Source organism: Dermochelys coriacea, chromosome 5 (genome assembly GCF_009764565.3).
Source record: "Dermochelys coriacea isolate rDerCor1 chromosome 5, rDerCor1.pri.v4, whole genome shotgun sequence".
NCBI lineage: Eukaryota > Metazoa > Chordata > Testudines > Dermochelyidae > Dermochelys > Dermochelys coriacea.
The window spans coordinates 92,541,203-92,558,841 of NC_050072.1; the positions used below are offsets into that span (position 1 = coordinate 92,541,203).

Sequence of the window (17,639 nt, forward strand, 5' to 3'; positions counted from 1 at the left end):
ACTCACCTTTCCACTCTAAGGCACACAGGAGCAGAATGAGTAAAGCAGGCTGAAAAAGAAATCCATGATACCAGAGTGATGGGGGTTAAACAGAGACAATGCAACATGCTGCACCCTCTCTGAAACCTGTGCTGGGAGCATGCCTGGGCATTTGCTCCTTCGAAAAGCTTTAAATAAGGCTCTGAGCCTGAACACACAGACTTAGGAGGAGGAGGTCTGGCGGGAAGTAGCAACGGCATCAAGGCTTCTTTAGGCTCCTTCCCGGGGGAATGGAATTCAGCAACTAACAGAGAGGAACCAATTATCCCTGGAGATGTGCCAGGTTCTAAAGGGTGGTACATTGCATTCCCCATGACTCCTCGCGTACTCTAGGTTTTGCAGGTTGCTCCCACTGCGCCATTCTATGCTGTCACTAATCCTGCATTGCTCACAAGAATGCATCAAGAACTCCACAAGTGCTAATTCATGGATGGTTTTCCCTTCCTGCAAGTTTTCTATAGGAAGAAGGGGTCAGATTTAGACCACGGGAGCCCTGCCCACAAAACTGTATCAACTCTTCATATACCAGAGGCCATATTCTCAACTTCTGTATATTGTTGCAACCCAACTAAAGTCAATGGAGCTATGTCAGTTTACACCAGCTGAGGATCTTGCCTGAAGAATTTTTCCAGAAGTTCGCAATTTGGTTGCAAAAATGCACTCCTGGGCTGAAAAAGTTGTATAGGAGAATGAAGATAGAGAGGTTAACACATCTATCAACATTTTAAAGAGGATAACAAAACAGAGACATTTCAGATGCCACTTTATTCCTATAAATAAAGCAAAACTTCATTTCAAGAATGGGATTGATACAATTTTTTGATAGTTTATGTTGCAAGTTATGCCATTTTGGCTCTTTTTGAAACAGCAATTATTGTTAGAAAATGAATTACTGTCCATACTCAGTAATAGTTTTTCATAAAAACCATATTTGTGTTCACCACAATAACTTGAATAGTAATAATCAATATAATAGTAAACATAGATTTACAAATCAGACCATAGTTATGGTCTTTGAGTTCAACAGTGTCTTCTGAACAGATATATACACTATAATATATACCATATAAACTCATCACCTAACAGCCCAGAATGGAACTGGTTTACTAGGTCCTTTAATTTGTTTAAACAAACACATTTTAAAATGTGCATAAATCACTATTTTACAAATGAACTGAAAAAATTCTCTAAATGATTTTTTACGCAGCAAAAAAAATCAAACAAAATTAAATTAAAATCCTTTTATAATGTTGTAAAGGTTTTGACTAGTATTGAGTGAACACCACAAAAACAGATTAACAGATTCTAAGGCCAGAGAGTACCTTTGTGATCATTTAGTCTGATCTCGTGCATAACACAGGCCACAGAACTTTCCCAAAATAATTCCTGGAGCAGATCTTTTAGGGAAAACATCCAATCTTGATTTAAAAATTGTCAGTAAGGACAAATCCACCAAGTATCTTGACAAATTGTTCCAAAGGCTAATTACTCTCAGCATTTACACTTTATTTCCAGTCTGAATGAAACACAAGCTTCAATTTAAAGTTAATTTGCTTGATTTTTGTTTGCATCCCCTTTGTGTTCAATTTTACAACCACTTAGCACAAGTGTAAATGATGACAAAGTGCAAGGAAGTGAAGACTCGGGCTGTGCGGCTGCATGTACAGTTGTTCTGTGTCAAAGGTGATGTGAGAAAATTTCAGATCAGTAAGTGAAAGTGGATATATTTTATTCAGGAGGGGACACTCACTGATACTGCACAGAGACATCCCTCACCAGAGCCCCGAGGCAGAGGAAATTAAGGCTACATCTACACTGCAATAAAACACCCACAGCTGGCCCACATCAGCTGATTCAGGCTTGTGGGGCTTGGGCTGTGGGGCTATAAAATTGCAGTGTAGATGTTTAGGCTCGGGATGGAGCATGGGCTCTAGGATCCTTTCCCATTACGGGGACTCCAGGCTCTAGCCCAAGCCCAGATGTCTACACTGCAATTTTATAGCCCCACAGCCCAAGCCTGTGAGCCCAAGTCAGCTGATGCAGGCCAGCCATGGGTGTTTCACTGCAGCATAGACATGCTCTTAGTGAGCCAGACAAGGATCAGACTGCAGCCAGGACCACACAGGCAGACACAATCCCTTTGTGTCAATAACTCTGATGACAAAATCATAGACAAATAAATTCTGTTGGTTTATTTTATGAAATGTTGCTTGACACAGCCAGGAGCCTGAGCCATGGCACTGAGGTCACTAAATAAGTCAGACAGGGATCTGACCAGTCTCTTTGCAAAAGGAACTTCCACATGCATATGGTGTTCCTTACTGTGGATATCATGGGGCAAAATTATATTTGAAACCTCCATTGAGCAAATACGCCTTACAGAAGCCTAATTTTTCTTGAAATCATACCTCAGATAAGACCCGTGTGTCCCAGAAAGGAAAAGTTTTAACATTTTTCTGAGATTCCCTTATGCAGTCTAGCTTGCTACACTACCTCTCCTTGAGGCATTCAAACCATTAGTAGTTAGAGGAATGACAGGATAATTCAATCTCTATGTCTATACAGTCCCTGACCATTCTAGCCAGACTCCCAATGAGATGCCCTTTTCTGGCATGAACACCTGTCCACTTGAGATCATTCATGATCCAAACAATATCACACAGGCTAGCAAAGAGCCATCAGATAACTACGAGTTTCAGTCACTTCCATCCTGGGTGGAATTCAGACCAGTAAGCCAGAGATAAAAAGTTATAGATCCCTAAACCACACGTCACCCCAAATCACTATATGTGGGAAATGGGGTCTCCTAAGAGAGCAGATTTCAACATCTGCAAGTTAAAAGGATACATAGTCCTGATATAAAGCAACAATTCAGCCATGATTTCAAAGCATTACATTTTTATGGCAAGAGTACAGATTTATTCATACAAACATGTGAAGAGGAGATAAGGGATGGAAAGCTGGGATCCTCTTCAAAGGGAAAAAATACAATTACACATGAACATTTCTTTCCAGAGAAAAAAGCATGATTTTTGTGCCATCCTACCAAAATGATTGAGAATGGGAACTTTCAACAGGGAACCCATGCTAATATATGAAAAGCAATGACTGCATTAGTACACACAAGATGACTGGCCTGAGAATATTCCACTTCAAGAAATTTATATTAAATGACTGCCATGTTATTCTATGCAGGAAATGATCTAGGAACTTACTGCAGAGCTATCTGAACTTACCTGATTTTGATTAGTACTCTGTTACACAAAGGGACCTTGAATCAGTGATGTCTGCATTTCTTGGTGGGTTTCTTCACTTTTCTTATGACCAATATATTAAAAATTAGAGAAGAAAAAATGATGAAAATCCTCCTCTTCCTCCCTCCAAAATAAAAGGTAGAGATCATTGATCATCCATTCATGTTTTTTTCAGGTATAGGCCTGGCTGTTAGAAAAAGAGCGAGGACTGACAAATTTATTAATTTAGTCAACACAGGTCTGATTGTCCTGTCGGTTGCACTGATGTATTATTCATTATTTGTATGGCACTAGCCTGGGGAGCCTTAGTCACAGACCAGAATCTAATTGTGCTAGGCCATGTAAAAAACACAGAGCAAAAAGATGGTCCCTGCCCCGAAGGAGTGCATAATCCCGGTATTGTACCTCTAAATTATATCACAGATGTAACGCCATAGATTGCAGTGAAGTTACTTCTGGTTTAACAAAAGGTATAATCAAGAGGGGAATTAGGCCCATAGAACAGGATTTCTCTTCATATATAGTGCACCTGACTGGAAAACCATTCAATACATTGAGCAATCGTGTCCAACAGCCCACAGTAGCAAATGGAAGTCTTCCATTGATTTCACTAGGGACCAGTCCTCTGTTGATATGCCCAGTTGCAAGCCAACGTGCGCAGACCATCAGAGAATAGAATTAAGAGTTTTCCATTCACGTTTCTATTTTATCACTCATATTTTAGGCAACATAAACTGGTATGAAGTTCAGACCCATTAATTCAGTCTAATTTACATTTTCTGTTTATAAAAATATACAGGTCTGAATAGAACATAGTATGTATGTGTGTGCGTGCATCCATGGAATTGTCTCAGCAATTGCTCGGTATTTAGTACAAGAGAACCTGAGTGAATCTCCCTCTCATTCCTCTGCATATTGGCTAGGCATAATCCTATAGGGAACTGCAGACATGGCTCACCCTCTTAGCTACTGAAGAAGGGCAGGAAGGATTGAAGTAAGCAAGGGGTTTTGACCTCCTCTCGGAAATGGATGAAGTCTCCATGCTGATTCATACAGATCTGACATTGGCCTCGATGCTCTGGAGAATGAGGCTGTGTTAATAAATCTGCTAACTCTTGCAGGGGTAGATGGAGCTCCTCTTGAATGGAGTTATGCTCCTTACTTTCTTGAGTCATTCCAGAGTATTTCTGAGAAATTGCTCATCTATCCCCAAGGAGTTTCACCTTTTATATTTAATATGGGCTATTAGGTCAGTCAGTGAGAAAATATGGCCTGAGGTGTAGATCATGATACTCATCTCTACATCTCCATTTCATCAGAACAAATACTGGAAATTTTATCAGCTCCCTTAAGAGAAGGGTATGCCTGCTTTTTGGTTACTCAGGGTCACAACTCAGGCATCATATTAAATCCTCTGTTGCTTCTGGATGCACAGACAACAGTAATTCCCATGAGTGATTTGTATCATCCTCATTTGGCAAGAAAGAATGGAAATAGGTGATGTGACCTATCCTTCCAGAGATAGATCTTGCCACACTTATCCATCTTGACGTTGCATTACTGCAATGCACTCTATCTGAGGTTTTAACTAAGACTGTATTGATTAAGGTTGTTGCTTATAACTGGAATTGTATGCAAAGTTTACCATCATGAAGCATGCAGGCACATTGAAATCATTGGGGCCATGAGAACAAGGTCTGAATCACCAAAATAAAGTAAAGTAGTGGATTACAGGGGAGGTACCAGCCTAACAAGCAAGTTAATTTTATGCAGCTACTTTGCAGCTAGCACAGCAAGTTATTCATACCAAAGGCAGCATCAACTTGGGATCAGTCATTAGCTCTAACGCAAAATCATTTCCTCTCCTGTTTCAAATATGCCTTTCTATGTTTTGTTTGTTTGTTGAAGTATTTTGTGAAATTTAGAAGCAAAGTCTTTATCCATTTCTTGCAATCCTTATAGGATTTTTAAATGCAACTTTATATTTTGGGATTGATTGCATTTTTTTTAAACACTCTGCTCTCTATTTGTTTATGCACATCATCAATATGCCATCGCCTTGGTCATTAAAGAGTTTATCTGACAATGTGGATGCTAAAAGTTTGAATGGTAAACCTTAAGCAAAACTAATTTTTTTTTTACTATCATGACTCCAAAATGTTTTCTCAGCTTTAGTGCCCCAGTTCCAATACATTTGCATTAGCAATTTATGTATATTTTAGTTACTTTAACAATTAACAATTTTTTGCCTCAAAAGGGCTTTCATCAGGATAATCTGAACATCTAAGCTTAGAATTTTTTGACTTTTTGGGCCCCATTCGGGAGTCCTATGACACGAAACACTGCCAAACTCAAAACTGCAAGATTTGCTCTGTGTGTGTAATTATTTTAGCTACAGCCTATTAATCCTTGTGATTATTAACACAATGTAGGAATAAAGCATCAGTTACTGTACATGGGCAATGATGATATTTCATTCCTTCCCTATATTCAAAAATAGGGAATTAAACCAAAAAAATCTATGAACTTGACAGTTTACTCTTGCACTATGTTCAAAATGAAGAAATTAAATGGCACTATCAAAAACAATTATACATATAAAATGTACTGGTAAAAATTTTGAATGTGTGCAGTTTATGTTTGTGTCTAATCCCCTCTCTTATAATTTTTCTTTGTAAAAACCTACTTTTTAAAAGAAATAACTATTAAGATATAATTCATATATATTTAAAAGGAATCATTGCTTGTCTTTTTACCACCATCTTGGATTATTAAACTTTAAATAACTGAAAAAAGTTTAAATCTTTTTACGACTTATCCTGCTTGTTTACTTTCTTCACTCATCTTGAACAATGTAAATGGTCAGTTTCACTTTTGTTTCCTGTCTGTTTCACTTTTTCATTCTCCTCCTTAGATGGTACATTTCTATTGAGTTTGGGACAAGCCCTACAGCAAAATATTGCATGGCAAAACTTAACACTTTTCACTCATTTTTCACTTCATTAAAACATTTCTATACATATTCATTCATATTACATTTTATTACCCCTCTGATCCCCTTTTTTTAAAAAAAGAAAGCCACATATTTGGGATCTAAACTAATATGGACAATATCCCTTTGAATTACAATAGTAGAAAGTTATATATAAAGCCTTTTAAAATATAGAATGGGCCTTTCATTAGGCTCATTTCTTTTGGATGATGAAGCTCCATTATGTTGTCTGCAATAGCACATTTTACATGAGTACTGAGAAAGCATCTGTGTAAAATATGCTATCTGACATAGTCACCATAACTTTATGCCAACTTTAAGAAAAATTAGTCATTTCCCATGACCATATTAAGCTGATTTGGTAAAATGTTTAGGGATCTACAGTTCTTCCCGAAGGGAAATATGGAACTGTACATTTCACAAACATGAACAACAATTTATCGTGAAAAATCTGAATCTGCCAAATTCCAACTACTGCAATGAAATCCAGGGGAAAATATGAGATGCCTGTGCAAAAGGCAAACTTGGCTGCGTTATGACATAATTGTTTCAACATTCTTAACTTGTGTTTTTCTACCTCTATATAGTCCTTCAGGAAACACTGTGCAACCTCACAGTGACATAATGGCATTCAAATCTTTCAAACCATATTATGATTTTTCCTTCAAAGTTATTAAAAAAAAATCAGCATGGTTTCTCCTAGCACCCAAGTAGTCAACATTCTACATCTATTTTTAAGGACCATATTATCTAAGCAGTTCCAAAAGAACACACCAGCTGTGTGCATGTAAAGGCACATATGCTCTGCTCCTGTAAACCCATCTGTAAATGAGATCCATTTGGGTAGACCCCTCTGCTACGCAAAGCCCAATTGAAGTATTCTTTTTGCCGGATCAGGCCATAGTTATATGTGCCATTACCTGATCTGACTACACAAGTATTTGATTGGTCACAAATGATATGCACACAACATTTGTAAACCATATTTGTAAATTTAGTCCCCCAACTCTTCTTTTTTTATTTAAACAGGACTCACCCTACAAGAATGTTTGTGTCACAAGGATTTTGGGTAATTGTGTCTAAATCCATCATTCACTACTAATAAAACACATCCATAGGCTTGTATGATTTATAACATCTGGTACCATGTGATACCTGAGGGACACACCCTATAGAATTACATGTTTTTCCAATAAAATACTGTACATTACTGGTAAATACCAAGTGCATGCTAAGTATTTATAGAAAGTACAAGACACAGTGCTAATGAAGTATAAACTTTATTGGCCTGTTCAAAAATAAGTCCAGCAAGTACATTTATGTAGTCGTCCCACATTATTAAGATAGTATTTGAAATAAAACAAGGATGTCAATTATTTACAAGAAAATATAACAATCAGCTCTAAAATATGTTAGGAGTGGAATATCTAAGATTTACAACGTGTTGATGGATACAGCAAATGTATTTTTACAAGATATGTGAGGATGCCTAGTTGTTGATAATCATTTGGAGCATTATTTCCCTGATACATGAGAAAACAGACTTGGATCAGAGAGGTACGTTTTCTATACTGAAACTAAATTAACAAAAAACTAAAGGTGTAGGGTTCTGAACAGCAGAGAGAGAAGTTTCAATTTTTATTTAAGAAACCCTCTATTCTCGTGCTTTGTGATCTGAGGATCTGATTCTGCTCTCACACTGGTGTAAATCAGCAGTCAATCCAATGAAATCAATGGCAATTACAATGGTACAAAACTGGTTTAACGTGAGCACACAATCAGAAACTCAGAGGGTGAAATCCTGGCCCCTACTTATGTCAATAGGAAACTCCAGTTGACCTCAGTAGGCCAGGATTTCACCCCAGTTTCCACCAATAGTCAGTACAAGTAACTCCCCCACCACATACACATCTGAAATCCTACCAGCCATTCTTGTGCTTCTATATTTTTCAGCAATATCTGAACTTTAAAGTAACTCCGTTTCTTGTTACAGATGTGAGCACCGTCTAGTTTATTCTGTGATTAAATTAAAACCTAGCAACAGGCTATGAGATGAAATGTAAGAAATGGTAGAACTCTAGCCTCTTGCCTCATTTTCATTTTAAAGTTTTACCTGGAGTTGAGACTATGTCTAGGCCCCTTCTGTAAACAGAATGCTGACACTCAGGACTGACCTCTTCAATCAACCCTAATCCAACTGAGACTCTGCACCTTTTAAGCGATGATCTGTACATTTTCTGCACTAAACTCACTGGGTCAGATTGCCAGTTGGTGTTAGGTGGTGTAGTTCCATTAAAGAATGGAGCAACACACGTTTACACCAGCTGAGGATTGTGTTCTTGTTAATGCAACTGTAATTATTTTGTACAATACAGAAGCAATTATTTTTTTTCTAGTTGTGTATTTTAATTCCCACCACTAACATTATTGCTTCAGTCTTAAAAAGCTTAAATTCTTATGGGGAGAGCAGCAAAGTGGCCTCAATTAATCTTCTACAGATGGGCCTAAAAATAGCACTTATGTAAGTAAACAGAGTAGTCAAACATCTTATTTCCACCTAACTTAGCCATTTATGTTTGAAGAGCAGAGGATGATTATGGGTATTAAAGTGCTAGCACAGACAGAGGCCACTTTTGAAAGTTTTGTTCTAGACATTTTTATTGAAGCAAGGCAACGACATATATAACACCAGTTTTCTCTACAATGTTGCATCCCCGCAACACACCACTTTCCATTTTGAAAAACCACATTATGTGCCCAGCTACTCAGGAACTCCTTCTGCTGCTACTAATTCTAAACATTGCACAATTTGGGCATACATTGCACTTGGGTGCACCTACCCCCATTGTGTGCCCGAAGCTCTCCAGAAAGGCATCCATAGCTATTGGGCCCTGGGATTAACTCTTCAGAATGTGTGCACACCCAGGCAAAGGGACCTGGTAGAGGGCCAAGAAAGATGAAGATGGGGCTTTCTGGAGAATGACAGAGAAGGCCAGTCGGAGGCTACTGAAGGCTTGAAAGGACAGGGAGAAGTCAGTTTGAGGGTTGTAGGGAAGGAAGAATGAAGTAGTCTCAAAAAACTGGAACAAGCTCAGAAGTAGTGTTGGGTTTTATTTGCCAAAACTCCAGGTTTAACCCAAACTATTCAGACATTTGGGTTAAATTCGGCAATAGTTTTGGCCAAAAAGAATTGAAAAATATTTTTCAAAAAATTTGCTAATATTTTTAAAATGCAATGTTATCACTTTTCATTTTGACACAACACTTCATTTATAAATTTAGATAGATTTATTTAAAAAAAAAGGTAAAAAAAAATAGAAACAAAACATTTTGTTTCAGATTGAATTAAACAGTTTGTTCAGCCTGAAATTGTTTTTGTTCCCCGGTGCTTTGTTTCAGCCCCCCAAACCAAGAAGTCATTCACCTCTACTTCAGATAAGCTTTTGAGTACTCTCTGATGTGAACATGGACATCAGTTGTGGTTGTCCAACACTACATCTACAGAAGAGGATGGCTATGACCTCAAATAGGTTAAAGATGCAACAAAGAAAATTAACTTGAATAAAAAAGGTGTCAGGACTAAGGTTTTATTTAATTGCTTCCAATTTACAGGCCTTGAATTGCTAGCTTTTGGATATATACCTCCTGGCATCAGAAAATGAGAGTTAGATGCCCAAATGTATCCACAAAACTGACAGCTGGATGGAGGATCCTTTAAACACTGGACCTTTAATGTTAGGATCAGAATCAACAGCAACTCCATCCCAATACCTGTAACTGTAAGCGCCCATAAAAAGCCTTGTAATCCTTGGGGAAATGCTTTTTAGGGGCTATTTGTGGCAGGAGAGAGGACCAGATTCTGGTCAATAACCACAAAGAATCAGAATAATAAATACAGGAAATATATTAAGTGGAATGGTTTCTAACTAAAATGTGGTTCATAGGTTTCCTGGAGATGTTTCCTTCCCTGATGGAGATGTGCTTCTATCACAAACTCCCATTTACTTCTGTGGGAGCAGGAACAGGACCCTTACTTATTAAAAAGGACCTGATTGTGCAAACCCTTGTTTACATTGGTGAGCAGTAGTTCCATTGAAGTCACTTGAACTATTTGTGTGAGTAACTGCTCACCACAGAAGGGTTTTACCATATGGGCTTTTAATGCTCTTATCTGTTTGATCTACTAATCCTCATTTTAAAACAAATTATAGCATAAATAACCTCTTTTTAGTGTAATAATACAAATATATTTTTGATTTCCTTTCAGGTCTGGCAAACTTCTAAACTTGTCCTTTAAATGTGTTCATGAACTTTTTATTGCTCAGTAAAACAACATAAAAGGTTTTTAGTATCACATGCTGGATGTTAGTGACTTTTTACCATTTTAATGGCTCCTACCTGATTCTTGGTTTGAATCTCACTTTATTTTAAGAGTTGGGAATTCTGTAATTAGGTGAGCTCTTTGTAAACCCACACCATTTGGGCAGATTAGAATCTCTAAAGTGACAGGCAATGTCATTTACAATCAATCTGAAAAATACCAATTTAGGGTGTATTGCAATCTCCCTGCTTAAAGTTCAGCTCCTTTTAGCTTTAAGAGACTAATGTGTTCATGTAATGGAAAGAAAATATTTTAGAAACACGTAGCCTAGTTCCATTATTTAAACATTGTCAGTGTTATAAAAAAAAAAAAAGTAGTAACTAATCACATGCTGTAATCCATAAGGCTCTGTGAATATCTGTGTTAAGTAACAGTGCATTTAGTGACTAATGAAAAAGATATCGTACAAAATACTCAACAAGGATATCCTACAGTGATTGATTGCTAGATAGATAGATATATACAGATATAGATATCTATCAATGGTGCATACATCAGTTCCAATTTGTTAATGTCTTGGTTACATAAAATCCAAAATATTGTGTCAGTACGCATAGAGCTATTTGAAATTCAAACCTATTATTGTTCCTTAAAGTTGAATTGCAAAGTGTTACAAAATAAATCACAAGTAGTGTCAGGTAAGATCCTAAATCATTTATGGAACATATGTACTAAATTTCAAAACCAAAAATATTTCAAAATCATATTTTCTTTAACTTAGTTGCCAAATTCTGAGTTTGGCATTTAGTCTTTTCCTTGCCAAAACAGAAAGGGTCAGATCCTTATCTCATTTACATAGGAGTAAACATAGACTAACTTAACTGTAACACAATGAATTTTCACGATTGTAATTGAGATTGGAATTTGGCCCAGCAGACCAAGCTCTGATATTACATCAGTACTATCTTTTGTAATTCTGTTAACTTTAGTTCAGTTATCCCTGATTTACACAAGTGTATGAGAGATTAGAATCAGGCCCAGTTACATCAGAAGCAATTTAAATAAAGTTGGAGATGCATGGACAAACAAGATGTCAGTGCAAAAGTCAATTTAAAAAAATGAGTTAAAAGGATCAGTAGGATAGAAAAGAATAGGCATTTCCAAAACATATGATTTGAAAGAGCACTTCCTTATGCATTTGGAAAAGAGAAGGCCGATGTTTTCTGATTTTATTTCAAGGAACAAAAGAAAGGTTTAGCTGATATCACTCCAACTGACCGACTGTGAAGAACAGCCCTAATTGTTTCCCTCCCTCAAATGCTGCTACCCAAGGAAAGCATGTGTAGGTTGACCTAAGACATTGTGGAATTTGAACATATACTGAATTCCAGCTCCACCTCTATCCATTACACAGGTGAGCAGCAGGAGAGGACACCTCACTAGAGCCTTTTGGCTTGTAGGAAGGAAAGGAAACACCCCAGCAACTCCACTCCTCATATCAGTGAAAAGGGGAAGAAAACTCCCTATTTGGGACAAGATGAGTACAAATGGAGCCATGTTCCCAGACTCCTTCAGGGTGGATGCCTAGGGAACAGTGAATGATGGGTGTGAAAGACTGGAGGGAATGTAAAAAGACAGTTAAAGAGTTGGGCTGAGAAAGAGGAAAGAGATGGGGAAAAAGACTAAAGGTGAAGGAAGGATAATACACAATGAAGGAAAAGAAAGAACAAAGGGAAGATAAGGAAGGAAACAATCAAAACAAATAAGCCATACAGCATATTGTAAAGTAGACGAAAGCTAGACACTGAAAAAGAGTACAGCAAACAGACGCACAATACAGAGGGTAGAAATTAAACAATGGGGTGAACGGAAAAGGGAAAGAGAAAGAAAAGTAAATCCAAATAGACAAAGTAATTTGAAGCCCTTCCTTTTTTTCCAAATGTCCTATGTAAAATAAATAACCCAAACCAACATTTATTATCTAGATAAACCATAAATGGCATAGAGCATGTCCTCAACTTCTAACAGACTATGAGGAAATCAAAGTGTCTGTTCATTCATTCAAACCCCACAATTTGGTGTGTGGAAATAGAAACACCGCATCTTACAATCATTATTTCTATAGAGGTTCATCTCAGCTTCCCTTTAAGGGAATCCTCTCAACTCATTTTTTTAATTTCAAAAACATTTTTCATTGATTTTTTTCTTCTTTCCTACCGATGTCACCTTCTGAATAAGAAAGCTCAAGTACTGAACTCAGGATTCGGCAGGTATTTGTCATGGAAATTACTTTAAAAAATTATGTTTCAAGTGTAGGCCCTGATCCTGAAAATGCTTATGCATGTGATGTGTGTATGTTTGGTTTGCAGGATCAACACCAAAAGGTGTTAATTTTCGCATCTGTATTTTAAGCTCTAGCTCAAACTGTCCCAGTCCAGCAAAGGACACAAAACCACTGCCTAAAGTTAAGCACATAGTTAAGTGATATTCTGAACAAGAATGGGCTTAAGTACTTGCTTACGTGCTTTGCTGAATCAATTACATGCATTAAGGTCTGATCCTGTAACTCTAACTCATGTAATTCTTGCTCACCAGAATTATCCCAGTAAAGCCAATGGGACCACTCACAGGAAAAGGATTACAGGATCAGACCTATATGTTTACTGATTCAAGATTTTAGGCCCCAATTCACTGTATATCAACAGTCCCACTGAATTCAATGGGTCTATTTACAAGTTTAAAGATAAGCACATGCAAAAGTGTTCGTAGAACCTGGGCCTTAAACATCTGATTTTTTTCTTTTTTCATTTTTTTAAATGAAAAAACTTTGCAATTCACCTTTAATAAATATTATTTCTCAAAACCAACATCTTTCCAGTAAGTTCAAACAGAAAAACTTTTTGACAGAGAAAACAATGTAACCAAATTTCATTTAAATGCCATTTTGAAGCCACAGTAAAAACAGGATAATAAAAAGAATCTGATAGCTTATTTCTGGGCGTTCTTGAGTTTGATAGCAGCCCTGAGGGCTGATTTTGCCCTGATGTCTCCAAAACAACTAATGAGCTGTGTGTACGTCTAGAGTCTTCCAAACACAACCCATGTCTAAAAGAGGAAGTCCAAAGGATGTGGCAATTCACAGGACAAGAACAATGTCCACTCCCTAGCGTGCAGCTTCAATAACAAGCTCAACAGCCCCTCTCATTTTTTTTCCTTATTTCATTTACCCATCCAGTGGGATCTTATGAAACAAAACAAAACCTAAAGAAACAAAATAAAATATGAGAAATCATGCTTCACAAAATTCAAGGAAAAATTAACACAAGGAAATGAACACAGATGAACACTAGATAAAGAAGAAGACAAATACACATGGAATGCATTTCAAATGTGCAAAATAAATGTTAAATAAAAACTGTACATGGTTTATGGAAAATGTATAATTTGCTGTGTTTTATGGACGTGGTTTTCATTAATTAAAATCAAATATTACAATGCATGCTATTTGTATGTTGAACACACAGAATATTCACAATAATATGCAATACAATACAACTAGTAGATACAGACTATGGGGTCAGCATATATCATAGGCATAATTATGCTTTGTTTATACGAGTATCCTCCCAGCAGTATGCTCTCGTCCTAAAAAGAGCAGTATCAAACTAGTACCACAACATTTCTATCAAGTTTTAAATGCCTATCAATGCTGACACACTAAATGTGTAAGGCTATCTGCAGTATAGCACCATGTATTGACTCAGTAGTATTATAAGAACAGAGACTATAAATGGGAACAAGTAGTGATAAACACTGGACATAGTCCTCTACATTGAGCAGAAGAACCTTAGTCAGACCCACTGCCAAACAAGGAGTCGACGTGTGTAGAACATGGAAGTTTCTGAGGAATCATGGTCTTAAGGGTGATCATCTGCATGCATCCCCCACCCCACCACCACTACCACTCTCTTTTTGCTCTGTTCTGGCTGCTTAGCAAAAGAAATTTGGCAATCACACTGCAGTGCTCTTATTAATGCAGCATCAGGTTCGCAGGTGCTCACTACTCTTTACCTTGTGCTTATATGCACAACACTCTACACTGGCTATGCGCTGGATAAAGCCCTTAGTGTCATGAACGTCTTTGATTTACTTTGTTATGAAAGAGAAAATTATAAGTTACCAATTTTTTCATAATGGATTAATTACCTCTAAAAATCAAGAGGCACTACATCAATGACTAAATAAAAACTGAGCTTTTTATTTTAATCAGATCAATTTTTCCCTCAATCTACCATCAAGCCCACTATGTGAACCTTAAAAATGGTTGTCTAAGGCTGAGAGCCTTCAGGAAAGTTTTGGATTGGGATTCAATCCACACACCTAATTCTAAATCATAAATACTTCTTAGCACAGCATCATCTTACACAGGCTGTTGTTGTCTGACTGCAGTTATGTTATTATATACATCACTTTTTATTGTCAACATTATTTGTTCTAATGACACTAAAAAAAACCTGAGGAAATAATATGAGAATGGATTTACAAGCACTGTATTCCTGAAAATATATATTTCATCAGTAGGTCTTTTTTAAGAGATCTTATCTCAGTAAATTCACAATTTTGTGAAGAGATCAAACCTTATCTAGACATCAGCTCACTCCAAACAACCAAAGGTTTAGAGCCAAATCCTTGTCCGATGTGAGTTAATGAGAATTTTGCTATTGACTTCAATAGGAGTTGAATACGACTGTTAGAAAGTAAGTAAAAGTGACTAATTCATTTACAATTCATTTTCTTGCTAATTAAAACCTTTAGTAGATAATGTCATCTTTTGTTTGGTTGTAGGTAACAGCACACATGGAAGCCAAATATAGCTGGTTGGGTGCGCTACTTCATGTTTTCAATAGGGTGTGTGCAAAATTCCTTTTCGCTGAAACAATCTATGGGATTTAGCATAAGCCAACAAAAAGAGAGAGAGAGAGAGAGAGAGAGAGACTTGGCTAATCCACTTGTAAAATATAATTTCAGTACAAGTGTGTATCACTTCTGAGCTGCCCAGTTTCTTTCTGCACAGGCACTGTTTTTAACTGTTGTGAGAGGAAGGCTTCAGGCTAGATTGCTATTGAGAGGATTAGTTACATAAGGTAATGTAGTGCTGAGTGTCTTACCTCCTCCTAAAAATATTATGTTATTGTTGGACTCAGTGCTTTTATTACAATTTAGATAATTTTAATCCTGACAATTCGCCTGCTTTCCCCCTTTCACATAGATAAAGGATCTTAAATTAAATTACTGTATTCAGGCCATGCTGCGGGTCCCTGAAGAACTCCATAATGCAGAGTTCAAAGCAATATAATTGCGCATTAATATCACTACACTGTATATTAAAATCACCACAATTGTTCTGTGATAGATCATTATCTACATTTCCTTTAGTTTTAAATGTTGCTGTTTGCGAGAGTTAACTTGTATATCAGTATTTAATGTTGCTGGATGGTCATCATTGTTATTGGAAGTTTATTGCTAGGACACTCAGAGCATCTGTATGGGCTTTTTCATTGTTAAATCCAAAGTTTCATTTCAAATTATTATATATATACATAATTATATATATATATATATATATATATATATATATATATATACATACATATATATACATACATATATACACACACAAACTCATCACACATTACTAACACCAACGTTGATTATTGTACATGAAAGAATTTCAAAGAGCTAAGTTTTCTTTTCCAGCCCCAAACTTGTTGCTTGCCTATTGCAATTCAGTCATGTTAGGCAATGAAAATGATTGAGAGCCAATTTCATTCCTAGTTTTCATTCAGCAGTACAATTATTATTATTATTTGTTAAGCGTGAATAAGTGCTTGGTACGTACTATACACAAATAGACCTGGGGCCTCATTCTCCTCTTAGTTATTCCAGTGTGAATAAGGAGTAACTCCTGCGAAGTCAGCAGAATTACACCAGTGTGAAAGTAGAACCAGATCTATGACCCTGACCTGAGGAGTTTACATTATAAGGTCCTGACTCTACAAAAGTTTATGTGCGTGCTTAACTTTAAGCACTGGGGTAACCCCCCTGAAGGCAATGGACTACTCACAGTGCATAAAGTTAAGCTTGTGCTTAAGTCTTTGCAGGATGAAGACCTAAGGCCTCAGTCTTGCAATTGGATTGACACAGCCAGTCTATTGTGCCTTCATGAACTCCCACTGATGTCAGGGTTGCTCCTCATGGGCACAAGAGTTTGAGCATATTGATTCAATTGCAAGGTTGGGGCCTGACAGACAAAGGTCAGACAAAACCTCAGTCCCATGCCAACAGTGATAACTTGGAATATTTCCCCCCAGAAAGAAGAGGTGATGGTGTTACACTAACATGGATTATTCATAGGGCTCGCAGGAGAAAAGTTTTAAGAAGATGATTAAATGACAAGAAGATGGAGGCCTGATTCACTGAGACAAGGAGGGCAATCCAGGCAAATGGTGTGACACAGCAGATGGCACAAAGACAGAAGGAGACAAGGAAATAAAGGAAGTGGTGAGGCTGGCATCATTGGTAGAGTGATGGAGGTGCAGTGAAATAGAACACGAAAAAAATAAAAGAGTTGAGATGTAAAGAGAGTTGTAGACACTGAATAGAAACTTAAGTAATATGTGGTTTCCACTGAAATAAAAAAAAAAAAACTTTGCAATTTGATTAGGCAGGGACAATTTGTTCACCAGTCCTCTGTCTGTCAAGTTATTCAGGGTCATCGAGATAGTACTTTAAAAACGTTATGGAATGTGGTAGTTAGGAGATGACATGTCATGTCCTATCTACCAAGTCCTTTGACTGGGTTTCTCAGACTTCAAAGGGAGCCAGTTAAGAAAGTTTAGGCAAAACAGTTGACATTCACTGGACGAGTTGCCAGAACACTGGGTTCCAGGTTTAAGACTATTTCAAAACAATCCTTGCTGTTGCATAAGCTGCCATTCAGAAAGTTGTAGTAGAAAATATATACTACAGAGCC

General features: G+C 37.1%; 1 protein-coding gene across 4 annotated transcripts in view; it reads right to left on the reverse strand.

Moving 5' to 3' along the window:
* Nucleotides 1-17,639, reverse strand: part of NTRK2 (neurotrophic receptor tyrosine kinase 2) — a 290,683-nt gene that overhangs the window by 140,458 nt on the left and 132,586 nt on the right. Inside the window, exon 13 of one of the 4 annotated variants that reach the window (XM_038402304.2) lies at nucleotides 7,550-13,867. The exons of the other annotated variants lie outside the window; for them this stretch is intronic. Within the exon in view, the coding sequence (XP_038258232.1) occupies nucleotides 13,830-13,867 (38 nt within the window). The 3' untranslated portion in view covers nucleotides 7,550-13,829. Of the gene's footprint in view, nucleotides 1-7,549; nucleotides 13,868-17,639 lie in introns of those variants that run through there. 4 annotated transcript variants of the gene reach the window in all.